At 31.1% G+C, this 13,731-nt stretch overlaps 1 protein-coding gene across 1 annotated transcript; it reads left to right on the forward strand.

Moving 5' to 3' along the window:
* Positions 1 to 7,839: 7,839 nt before the first annotated feature.
* On the forward strand, positions 7,840 to 10,991 carry LOC140955189 (ABC transporter C family member 1-like). The gene is made up of 4 exons (XM_073407089.1): positions 7,840 to 7,984; positions 8,654 to 9,056; positions 9,918 to 10,097; positions 10,182 to 10,991. The coding sequence occupies exons 2-3, from the start codon at positions 8,724 to 8,726 to the stop codon at positions 9,999 to 10,001; spliced, it is 417 nt and encodes a 138-aa protein (XP_073263190.1). The 5' UTR covers positions 7,840 to 7,984; positions 8,654 to 8,723; the 3' UTR covers positions 10,002 to 10,097; positions 10,182 to 10,991.
* Positions 10,992 to 13,731: the final 2,740 nt, after the last annotated feature.

Raw genomic sequence — 13,731 nt, forward strand, 5'->3', positions numbered from 1 at the left:
ATGTACATAGACTCATTGCACTATAGACCACACATTATACATAGAGTGTTTGCACTGTGGATGACATTGTAGAGCCATAGAGGTGTTGTTTTTGCTGTTTTTTAGTCAAAAAGTGTTGCTGGGGGTGTTGCCTTTATGTTTTTTGTGCTAAAAGCTACTAGATCTGGTTTGGCGGCCAGACCCAACGCTATTGAGTTTGGAGGCCGAGCCATACCCAATGTTTTTTGGTCTTGTTGCCTAGTAGGATCCAATAGCGTTGCGCCCTACTGTCCACCAAAACCCAATAGCATTGGCCGGGTCTTTTTGATTTCAAATTTGGGCCTGCAATTGGCTTGAAGTAAATAGGTTGTCTCGCTAGGTCAACTTGGAACTCGAGTGACCCGACGAAAACCCCGTACATACCTTTTTTTTTTCTTTTCAAATGTGTTTTTTCTCCTACTCAAAGACCCTTTTTTTTCATATTTTTCAATTGGTTACTAACTCATTTTAATGTTCACTATATAAATACTAGGAAAATATTTTATTTTTTCAATGCATGGTTTGAAGCCCTTTAATATATATACACTTTATGTTTTGCAAAAAAAAAAAAAAAAAGCTATGCTTTTTAAATATGGGATAGTGAACTTTTTTTTATTAAAAACTTCAACTTAGAAGAATAAGATAGTATCATTTCAATGTAGGATAAAAAAATCTTTTGAAATAATTTTTTAAACTAAATTATTTACAACATGTATAGCATACATGCACATTAATTGTTTTTTCTTTTTTTTTTCATATAAACTATTAAAACTCTAAATAATTTTTTTAAAATTTTTTCGGGAGATTCGGGGCCTTGGATGGGTCTGTTTCATTCAAAATCTAGGTCTACAGTTAGCCCGGAGTAAACCAGTCTGCCCGCTCGGTCAACCCGTAACTCAAATGACCTGATAAAAACTTAGTAAAGATCTTTTTTTAAAATGTTTTTTCTTCTAACTAAAAACTTTTTTTTTCATATTTTTCAGTTGATTACTAACTCATTTCAAAGTTCATTATATAAATATTTGAAGAATATTTTATTTTTTCAATGTAGGATTTGAAGGCTTTTAGTACATATACTCCATGTTCATAAGAAAAAAAAAAGTTATTTTTTTTTAATGTGGATAAAAAAAAAATTTTAGTTTAAATACTTTAACTTAGAAGAATAAAATAATATATTTTTAATGTGGAATAAAAAACATTTTGAAATAATCTTTTAAACTTAATTGTTTACATGTATAGTTTATATCCACATGGATTGTTTCTTAATTTTTTCATATAAAATATTAAAACGTCAAATATTTTCTCTCAATTTTTCCAGGTTGACCCGAGTCAATCCATGTAACTCGGGACCCAACTCCTTAGCCGGGTCAACTCTCAGGCTGGGTTTGATAACTATGGTTGCCATAAAAATATAACTTTAAAGAATACAATTGAAAAGAATTAAAGTGACATGACCAGTTAAAAAAATTTTAAAAAAAAAAAGAAGAAGACAAAACCTCCTCTCTTTTATTTTGTTCAAGGCCTCTTTTAAAAAATATTAGTTTTTTTGTTATGTCTTTAATTTTCAGAATGGTTTTTCTAGTTCATGTATAGTTTTGTTTTTATCTTTTATACAGATAAACTATGTTTTTGAAAATAAAAAAATATTTATTTTTAGATGATATTCTTAATATGTGTAGCCTTACATGTTATTATTATTTTTCTTTTTTTTATTTAATCAATTTAATGTCCTATTTTTTAAGGTTTTTCAAGTTTTGTTTTTAGGTGTTATTAATGATTTTTTATTGATTTAATAACACACATAATTCTTAGTTTATTTGATTACATGTGTGTACAAACCTTTTGATTTGTTATATTTTTGAACTACTAATATGCGTTGAAAAACCTGCATAGATTTTTTTTTCTTTTATCTTATTTAATTTTCCGGTCAACTCCTGATATTTCAAATGCCAACCTCACTTGTAGGTCCAGCGTTCTATACCAAAATATTAACCATTAATTCTTATGAATTAATTATTGGTTATTGAAATATTGTTCAAATTCTCATGGATTTAGAAACTAGTTATTAAATCCCAAAATATATGCAAAATATATATACCCTTTTAGTTTGATAATTCTAATTCTGAGTCGATTCTTTGTATTGCTTGGCTTTCTTCTTATTTTCAGGCCTCCCTAGACAAGGTTGAAGCTTCCACATCCTTCTAAATAGAATCATTGCACCTTATCCTAGGTTTCTTTCTTCTTCTCTCTTTTGCTCTTTTCTTTCCCCTTTCTCCCTTTTTTTTGCGCTCTTTTCTTTTATAGGTGGATTTAGGTCTTCTAGATGGGTTATTAGGGTTCTAACATACTAAAACCTACCTAGTTTTGCAATGGAACCAATGGTCTTGGGTTTATGTGATTTTGGAAGAAGCTTGAAGACCAAGGTGAGGTGTTTTCTACCTTTGGATCTAAAAAGAATGGTTTAAAACCTTTGATGGGAACCTTCTGGGGGGTTTCTAAATGGGAACACATGAAAAAAGTTAAGTTGAGTCTTTAAGCACCTAATTGTTTTTTTACTAATGGGTTTTGTTAATTAAAACCTTGAATTGTTATTTTGGCCTACCATTTTTTACTTAGCGTTATGGTCTTCCATCATTGGGCTTAAGCTTTTTGTTTAAGCTTGTTTCAGGTGTATTTCCTTGCATTTATTTTATTGTTATCTATTTTATTATAAAATAGGTTGCAACAAATGCCACCTTTTTACAATGCTTTTGAAGCAAAATCAAAGTTTTTGCAGAGTGAGCTTGTAAAGAAAAGTGACTAAATGGGTGACCAAACTTCTCGAGAAAATGTCTCATAATCATGGGTGACCTCCCTTTTTTGAAACTGGTTTATTTTGCGAGCAACTGGCCTATCTTAAAGAAAAATATGGTCTATTTTTACGGGTTACTTGTTCCTTTCTAAAATTTAAAAAATAGTATATTTTAATAGGTGACCTTGTTCGAAAACTAGTTTATTTTCACGGGTGACCTCCCCTTTCTAAAATTTGAAAACTGGTCTTTTTTCACGGGCGACCTGCCCTTTTTGAAATTAAAAAACCGGTCTATTTTCATAGGCAACCTTCCTTTTTAGAAACCAGTCTATTTTCATGGGTGACCTACCATTTTTAAAATTCAAAAACTAGTCTATTTTCATGGGCAACCTCCCATTTTAGAAACTAATCTATTTTCACGGGCTACCTGCTCTTTCTGAATTAAAAAAACTGGTTTATTTTCATGGACGACCTTCATTTTCAGAAATTAATTTAATTTCACGGGTGACTTGCTCTTTATAAGATTAAAAAATTGGTATATTTTCATAGGCGACCTCCCCATTAAAAAACTAGTTTATTTTTATCGATGACCTGCCCTTTTTGAAATTGATCAATTTTTACAGGTGACATGCCATTTCTAAAATTTGAAAACTAGTCTATTTTCATTGGGCAACCTTTCTTTTCAGAAATTGATTTATTTTAACAGGCGACTTGTCCATTTTGAAATTCAAGAAATGGTTTATTTTCATGGATGACCTCTCTTTTCAGAAACTTGTATATTTTCACGGGTGATTTGTCCATTCTGAATTTTAAAAACTTGTCTATTTTTATGGACGACCTTCTCTTTCAGAAATTGGTTTATTTTCACGCGCAACTTATTCTTTTTTGAAATTCAAAAATTGATTTTTTTTTTCATAAACGACCCTCTTTTTTAGAAACTGTTTGATTTTTACAATGACTTGTCCTTTCTAAGATTAAAAAACTGATATATTTTTATGGGTGACATACCCTTCTTTTTTTGCAACTTTATACTAGGACCAAATCCTTTTGTTCTTTCAAAGATCAAAACAAAATACCTTTTCAGGGTATATTCTTAAAACAAAACACCACATTTCGTGGATGTGGATGGAGCCTCAAATGGTTCGAGTTATAGTCCTTTAACTAATTTTAAAATTTGATCAAATAAAGCATGAGAAAAAATATATTGTTAAAACAATTTTTTGTTGTATTTAAAATTAAGTTGAAATATTTAGTGGTTATCTTCCTATCACAATAAATGTCACATTAAATGATTGAAGTGGATTTAAGAAATTCTCGTTAATAAAATATTTGATTACTTGGTTGCAAACTAAAAAAAAAATTAATCAAATAAGGCAAAGGACAAACAAGTTCATCTGAATAATGTTTTTTTTTTTGCTCCTTGGATTTTTTTACCCTTTGGTCCCTTAATTTCCTTTTTCTTTTTATTAAGTCCTTTACCATTGCTTGCATACTTTTTTTTTTTTTTTTTTGCTAAGGTGTCGAGGAAAATTTCATTTTCCATTGCTAGATTCGTTTTTCATGCTTGCATACTGTCCCTTAATGTTTACCCTTGAGCAAAAAATTAACTCTAGCGTTAATCAAATTTTATGATTGGTCTTGGTGATTTATTTTTCATGCTTGCATGCGGAGATCTCAAAAGTTGATTAAAGGTAAAGAGGAAATAAATTAATAAGACTTTTTTTTTATTATACAATACCTTAAAAGGCATGAGGAAAACACTGTACATTTACTATTGACATAAACTCATTGCACTGTGAACCGCACATTAGACATAGAGTGTTTGCAATGTGGACGACACTGTAGCGCCATGGAGGTGTATAAATACTAGAAGATTTTTTTTTTTCAATGTGGATTTGAAGCCCTTTGACACACACACACACACACACACACACTTTATGTTTGCTAAAAAAAAAAAAAAACAGAGAGAGCTATGTTTTTTCAATGTGGGATAATAAACTTTTCTAAGTTCAATATTTCAACTTAGAAGAATAAGATAGTATTTTTTTAATGTGGGTTAAAAAATCTTTCGAAATAATTTTTTAAATTTAATTATTTACAATATGTATAGCATATATCCACATAAATTGTTTTTTAATTTTTTCATTTAAACTATTAAAACATTAAATATTTTTTTAAAAAAAATTTCAGGTGATCTAGTGCCTTTACTGGGTCTGTTTCATTCAAAATCTAGGTCTGCAATTGGCTTGGACTAAACTAGTCTACCTGCCAGGTCAACCCGTAACTTGAGTGACCTGACAAAAACGTGGAAGAGACTTTTTTTTTTTCAAATGTGTTTTTTGTCTACCAGAAACCTTTTTTTCATATGTTTCCGTTAATTACTAACTCATTTCAAAGTTTACTATATAAATACGTAAAAAATGTTTTATTTTTTTAATGTGAGATTTGAAGGCCCTTAGTATATATACTCCATGTTTATATAAAAAAAAATATATGTTTTTTCAATGTGGATAAAAAAAACCTTTTTAGTTTAAATACTTCAACTTAGAAAAATAAGATAATATCTTTTTAATGTGGAATAAAAAAAACCTTTTGCAATAATCTTTCAAACTTAATTTTTTTACATGTATAGCTTATATCCACATAAATTGTTTCTTAATTTTTTCATATAAAAAATTAAAACCTCAAATATTTTTTTCCAATTTTTTCGGGTTGGCTCGAGTCAACCTATGTAACCTAGGACTCGACTCCTTGGCTGGGTCAACTCGCAGGCTGGGTTTGATAACTATGGTAGCCATGAGAATATAACTTTAAAGAATGAAATTGAAAAGAAATAAAGTAACGTGACCGGTTAAAAAAAAATTAGACAAAACCTACTCTCTTTTATTTTGTTCAGGACCTCTTTTAAAAAATTATTAATTTTGTTGTTATGTGTTTAATTTTCAGAGTGATTTTTTTAGTTCATCTATAGTTTTGCTTTTATCTTTTATATAAATAAACTATGTTTTTTAAAATAAAAAATATATATTTATTTATTTTTAGATGATGTTTTGAATGTGTAGCCTTATATGTTATTTTTTCTTTTTATTTTATTCAATCAATTTAATGTCCTATTTTTTAAGATTCAATATTTTGATCTATATTTTTCTCTCGGTTTTTCAAATTTAGTTTTTAGGTGTTATTAATGATTTTTTTATTGATTTAATAACACACATAATTCCAATTGAGTCTTGAAAAACCTTTTTTTTTTACTAATGGGTTTTGTTAATTAAAACCTTGGAATGTTATTTTGGCCTACCAATTTTCACTTGGTATTATGGTCTTTCATCATTGGGCTCGAGCATTTTTTTTTTGGCTTGATTTAGGTGTATTTCCTTGTATTTATTTTATTATTATTTATTTTATTATAAAATAGGTTGCAACAAATGTCTTGATATATTTTCATGGACGACCTCCTTCTTAAGAAACTGGTCTATTTTTACCGATGACTTGCCTTTTTTGAAATGGTTTATTTTTACAAGCGGTCTGCCATTTCTGAAATTCAAAAACTGGTCTATTTTCATGGGTGACCTCCCTTTTCAGAAACTGGTATATTTTCACGGGTGACCTGCCATTTCTGAATTTTAGAAACTGGTCTATTTTCATAGACGACATTCCATTTCAGAAACTGATCTATTTTCACGGGCAAGCTGTCATTCCTGAAATTCAAAAATTGTTTTTTTTTCATAAACAACCTTTTTTTTTAAAACATAGTTGATTTTTACAGGCAACTTGCCCTTTCTAAGTTTAAAAAACTGATATATTTTCATGGGTGATATACCTTCTTTTTTTGCAACTTTATGCGGGGACAAAATCCTTTTGTTTTTTCAAAGATCAAAACAAAATACCTTTTCAGGGTATATTCTTAAAACAAAACACCATTTTTTAGATGTTTACGTTACGTGGATGGAGCCTCAAACGTTTCGAGTTATATTCCTTTAACTACTTTAAAAATTTGATCAAATAAAGCATGAGAAAAAAAAGATTGTTAAAACAATTTTTTTTTTTGTATTTAAATTTAAGTTGAAATATTTAGTGGTTATCTTCCCATCACATTAAATGTTACATTAAATGATTGAAGTGGATTTAAGAAATTCTCATTAATAAAATATATATTTGATTACTTGGTTGCAAACTAAAAACAAAATAATCAAACTAGATAGAGGACAAACAAGTTCATTTGAATAATGTTTTTTTTTTTTGGCTCCTAGGATATTTTTACTCTCTGGTCCCTTAATTTCCTTTTCTTTTTATTTAGTCCTTTGCCATTGCTTGCATATCTTTTTTTTTGCTAAGGTGTCGAGGAAAATTTCCTTTACCGTCACTAGATTTGTTTTTCATGCTTGCATACGGTCCCTTAATGTTTACCCTCGAGTGAAAAATTAACTGTAGCATTAATTAAATTATGTGATTGTTTGGTGATTTGTTTTTCATGCTTGCATAGGGGATCTCAAAGTGTTGATGAAAAGTTTTCACTTGATTAATGCTTGGTTTAATAAAACAAAATTTAATTTTATTGATTTAATATAATTAAAGTTTCAGAGCCCCAATTTAAAATTTTAAAAAATATTCAATGCCTTGTTTTTTGCCAACACTAGGGATTAATTTACATAATCAAGGAAAAAGTTCATGTCCTTTTTATATTATTTTTGATATCAGTATATAAAAATGATATAAAAACATAAAAAAATTAATTTTTTTTCAAAAGAATTTTCCAATCGCAAAAACAAACAGGACATAAATTAATGCTTTTTAATGCTTTATGATGATTTTTACGTGTTTATATTAAAATATAAAAAATATAAAAAAGTAAATCAAATATATTTTTAAGTAAAAATTTATTTTAAAAAAATACATTGCCATTCTAAACACCTCCGAAGCGTGTGGTTACTTCCCCATGCAATCCAAATAAAAAATAATTAAAATGTAAAACAAATTGGGCCCAACAGACTGAGCCCAACTTGATAGCCGGGTCTCCCAAGTCCCAACGCTGCACAAAAGAGCCTGCGGGGAGAACAAACTTGTTTTTTCATTTGACCAGGGACTTTTTTTTGAAAAAGAAAAAGTTGTTGTGATTAGAAGGTTCAGAAAAGAACGGACCTCTTCCGTTGTGTTGGTGGCTGTCCTCTTCAATGGGTAATATCCCTGCTCTCTTGCATTATTTTCAACTATCATCCTTGATACATACACCATCCATATGAAAACTATCCGCATCGAATCTAGTTTTGTTTTTCTTCGATTAAATTAGTTAACTTTTAAATTTGTACGTAAGCGATGGCGAATCTATACACCCCCCCCCTCTCTCTATTTTTTGTTTTTCTTTAAGGGTTTTCTCGTTGAATTTGTGAAGTATTGTCTTTATGGTTCCTCTGGTTGACGAGGACGGAGTTGTCTGCTTCTTCGTTTTAACCACTCGCCTAGGATTTTGATATTCTCTCTCTCTTATACACTATCTATCCGTTTAGTGAACTGATAAAAAAAAGAAAAGAAAAGAAGGTGTTGGTTAGCTCCTTCTCTCCCTCTCTCTGAAATTCTCGCCCTTTTTTTTTTTTTTTTTTTTTTAATTTTTTCCCTTAAAGATTAGAACACAGTGTTCTTTGTATCATCAATTATTGTTTTAGTTCTATGGCTAATATTGATATGATAATAATTAAAATTTGTTGTCTTGTCATTTGTTTTAGGTGATTTTCACTAACGTTAACTTGATGATTAGCCAAAATTTTCTGTTTCAATTTTTCTTTTTAGTATTTAACACCTTATGTCTGTTTAATTAAAATATATATTTTTTAAGATATATTTTTGCAGGTCTAATTTCTATGGAAATGAGGAATTAAATAAGCACAAGAGAAGAGAAGAGAAGAGAAGAGAAGTGAAGATGGGATTTGAAGCATTGGATTGGTACTGCAAACCAGTGAGAGATGGGGTGTGGACTAAAGCAGTGGAAAATGCATTTGGAGCGTGCACACCTTGTGCCACCGACACTCTGGTGGTCTCCCTTTCTTATCTAGTTCTCATGGCACTTTGCTTCTATAAAATCTGGCTTACCAAGAAAGACTTCAAGCTCCAAAGATTCTGTTTGAGGTCTAAGTGGTATGCCTATTTGCTGGCTCTGCTTGCTCTTTATTCCACCGCCGAGTCCTTGTACAGATTGGTCATGGGTATTTCGGTTCTCAATTTAGATGGACAAACAGGCCTTGCTCCATTTGAGGTTTGCTTCTCCTCTTTTGCCTTTTCACTTATTTTTTTATTCATCTGGATAAACAATGGCATTGTTTTTAAATCTTAGTGTCTTAATTTATATCGTGGAAAATTTTATGCGTGTGGCTCAACTCTCATACATGATAAAGAAAAGAGGATGAAAGCTATGATGGCCAGGCCTTGGAATTTAGATTACTTTGGGGATGATAAAAAGCATCACATTTCTCCTTTGGAGGTTATTTTCCATGCTTTTGGCACCCCCATGTAAAAAATTATCAAGAAGCACCTCTAAGTATACAACCCAAAACTACTTTACAAGAACACCTTTGTCTGCATTGCAATAATAGCTGAAATGGATTGCAAAAATGTAGTTTCAGCTTGCAAACTTCATATTTATTACTGTAGGTTGCGATAATTAGACTAAAAAAAACCATTAAATCCTTGTTCTTCTTTTTTTTTACCTTTTTAATCCTATGCCCTAGGCCACAATCACAGGTTAAAAAAACAGGAATTTAATTTCCCTTTGGTATTTTCAGCCCAAGGCAACAACAACAATATTATGACGCATTTCTGATTTTTTCTTATTGTGGATGCCTCTGCCATGATGTGTTTCAGCCAGTCCGTATTTGGTTTCGTGTTCTTTTTAGTACGCAAATGTATCCTTGGTCTAATGCTGTTTCTCCTTTCTCAAGTAAATTTTTTCTGGTTTATTTTTCTTATACATTTGATTAGCAGTAGCATGTACATTTAAATCATCACTAGATTAAGAGTGGGTGAGGTTAATTAGCAGACGTAAGGTATGATCCTACTTTGGTAAGCTAATTTTGATGTTCATAGTCAAATAATATTCATTTCATCTTCTTGTTGACAGGTTGTTTCCTTGATTATTGAGGCCCTTGCTTGGTGCTCCTTGCTGGTTATGATTGTTGTAGAAATTAAAGTCTATATTTCGTGAATTTCGATGATTTGTTCGATTCGGGGTCATTTATACTTTGGTGGTTGATGCAGTGATGCTCAATCTTATCCTCACAGTAAAGGAGTTCTATAACAAGTTTGTATTTCCAATTTATAGGTGCTTTTAGTTTATACATTTGATTGGGAAAAGGCAAACTCACAATTTTAATTGTTTTTGCAGTGCTGTACTGCATCTATACATGAGTGAGGTCATTGTTCAGGTTTGCTTCTATTTACCTATTCTATCCTCAAGTTTGAAGGATACTCCTGCTTTTGGTTCCCCATATCCTTCTAATATTTACTTGGGCTCTTAAGTGCTAAGCTGGTAACTAGTCGAATGCCCCCATGATGTGTGGGTGGTCCAATCTTACACTTCACCATGCTTTCTGCTAATTCATGTAATTATTTTTATTTTATTATTTTCTCCATGTCAGACAGGAATTGTATATGTAATTGAAGTTTTAATCCATCTGACTCAAACCCTATTCAAAATTTAAATTGCGTAGTGAGTACCTCAAACTTGTTTCATATGACACCTATTAGATCCAAAAATAACTATTGAACCCAATTAAACACTTCAGAGTCTCTTCAACCCTAATTCAAACATTATAAAGTTTATTGATTGAAATAAATTAAAAAATTTCACATCTTTAAGCATGAAAAGGAAAAAGCAACATAATAATTTCAAAGTATGTGTATGAAATTATTCCACAAAATTGTTGATGCATATTCAATTTAAATTCTTATTTGATTTCAACTTTTGAAAGAAATATTAAAAATTATATCATATGATTTCATAATTTGATCAAGAAATTGCTTGCTTGAAAAATAATAAGGGTGTTGATGACACAATTTAACTCTTGTATTTTCATAACTTTCTAAACAATTTTAGGAATTTGATTAGGGTGGATCAGTATTAGAGGCAATTATTTCCTCGTCGTACACTTACAAATATGCAATATATATGTTAAACTAAGCCTTGTAACATATACCACTATTGGTATAACTAAAAACTATTAACAACAATGAAATTTTGATTTAAAGTTTGTGGTTCAAAATTTCTATTATTCTCTCTTTATTCAACATAATGCTAATGTTTTGAAGCTTGGATTGGTTATGTCTATGCTTTCTCAATTTTTGCTGGAGTGGTATGATCTCTTTTTAATCAATGTTTGAGTTGAACATTCTGATTTTTATTTTCATAAGGCATGCTGCTTTTGATAACTTGAAATGCCATGCATTTTTGTAGTGAAGAGTTTGGCTAGAATTGCCTACAACTTTGATGAGACTCGTGACATTAGGAGGGTTCATGAATCAACAAACAGAAAAGTTTGCATGATTGTTGTAGAAATTTGTTGTTTTATTTCTCGATGATAGTCCTCTGCCTTAGCCCTTACTAAGTTATGCTGCTGCCCCATTCATTTGGAAAGTCGAAAATGAAATAGTGTCAACAGAATGCAGAAATATAGAATCTCTTCTGCCAAACCATATTATGTTTGACCCTGGAGAACAGTCTGAAGGAGTATCCAATCCTAGATATCTTGATGAAAAATGTGTATGTACTAGTGTGTGTTGATCAACCTAAATCTGAATGGATTGGCTAACTATGCAATTTTTATACTGCTGGGACTGACGTAACAGAATGGTTCGAATTGCCTTCACCTTTCGACTAGGCTTTCATTATATAGGAAAAGTTGTGCTGTACATAGTAATTACAAAGAGGAAATATAGGAAGCTAAATATAGTAAGGTAAATTTCCTATTTAAGCATTTACGCATTTATATTCCTATTTAAGCATTTACAGCTGTATGCTTGACTTCAGCCTTTCTATTGACATGAACTTCTCGTAGAACTCATTTCCACTGCAGAACTCATTGAACATTCTTCTCCAATGCTATTGGATTAGTTCATGTGTCATGTGCAATTACAGAGTTGAAGGGACACAACACTTTTTTTTTTATCAAAAAATGAAAAGAAAAACTTTTCTACTTTTTTCAACGAAACATCCTTGATGATGCATGCTGTAAAAGAGTGCATAATTTATCTGAGTGTTTGAGGCCTTTTTAAGATCGGATGATGCTGTATTTGACAGTTTGTTTTGTGCCTCTGTACCTTAGTCATCTCCTAAGTCACAAAAGCCCTAATTTTTCCATCTTTTGTTTGGTAAAGACATTTGTTATAAGCAGAATGCAGAAGTTATCTAAGGAGGGTTTGCAGCGTACAGACAAGAGAATTGGCCTCATGAATGAAATTTTGGCTGCAATGGATACTGTGAAGTATGATTATTTTGCTATGAGTTCCTTGTTTCATATGGTTTTGTTCCTGACTATCTGATTTTGCTGAAATGGTTTACATGTTATGCATGGGAAAGTAGCTTCCAGGCTAAAGTTCAAGGTGTTAGGGATGATGAATTATCATGGTTCCGAAAAGCATCTCTACTAGGAGCGGTATGCCAAGAATATTTTTAGCAAAGTTTCCATTCTTATATTTGATAAAATTTTCGTTTCTTTCTCACTTTGCCGTTTGAAAATTCTATAATATTAGTGTCACCTTTCTCTATTGTTGTTTAAATTGTTAGTTTGGTACTCTCGTTACTCATATCTTGATTTTGGCATTGCATGCATGTCTCCTGGACGTGCTCACTTAGCTTGAAATAAACAGCCGCATACATGTTTTGATTTGTTTTCACCACTATCTGTGTCAAACACATGGATGTGAGTTGTAGTGCATGATCCCAATTGATGCTTCAAAATGATAGCTTGAATAGCAGAACTGATTTCAGAGAAGATGCTGCTTCTTTGATATGGATCTGGTGAACATTTATAGAACAAAGAAACCCAGTACCTGGTGATATAAGACTGGTAGAAATGGAAATAGACGATCAAAGAATTCCTTGTAGGAGAGGGATTAATTGAACAGTGGAAAGAGCACCCAATCAGAGAGGGCTGAAGAAATGATAGAAAACCCCATAAAAAGAGGGTAGTAACAAAACAGAAGAAGCACTCTCAAATCCGAGTCTATTTCTATCTTAAACACCAAGAAACCTAGTAACCTAAACCAACTAGGAAATTATTTTCCTAATGAATATTATTTTTAAAAAAGTAAACCATGCCATAGCTTTCCTAAAATAATGAAACTCTAGCATTACTAAATTACAAACATAGAAACAAATTGTAAAAAAAAACAACAAAGACATAAAAGTTATTTCCCTACAATCACCTACTTTCAGAAAAATACAGAAACAGAGAAAGGAAAGAAACAACAAAACAGGGCATAGCCTTGTTCGGGTAGGAAGCCTACTTGAGGCCACCATTGACTTGAGGACTAGAGGAAAAACACATCTAGAAGAAATGCAATCAAAGTGCAAAATCAGAAACTGACAGTATAAGACAACTTCATTGATTGAATGTTGATTCCCAGGAGGAAACTTGTTTATATATGGAAATGTATTGGGTTATTCTACACCTTAGAAGTTTTCTAGTTTCAAATGTTATACATAGATCATGGTGTTGATCAATTGATAGTATTTGCTGCTGCTAATTATTTGTGGGTTTTTCTGTGAGGTCACCATCACTTTTTTGCTTATGCATGTTTCCAATTATTTCCTTGTTCTGCAGTGTAATAGTTTCATACTAAAAAGCATTCCAGTTATGGTGACTGTGATTTCGTTTGGCATGTACACTTTGCTTGGTGGAAATCTGACACCTGCAAGGGCATTTACATCTCTATCT

The sequence above is a fragment of the Populus alba genome, unplaced genomic scaffold (genome assembly GCF_005239225.2).
Source record: "Populus alba unplaced genomic scaffold, ASM523922v2 scaf114, whole genome shotgun sequence".
Lineage (NCBI taxonomy): Eukaryota > Viridiplantae > Streptophyta > Magnoliopsida > Malpighiales > Salicaceae > Populus > Populus alba.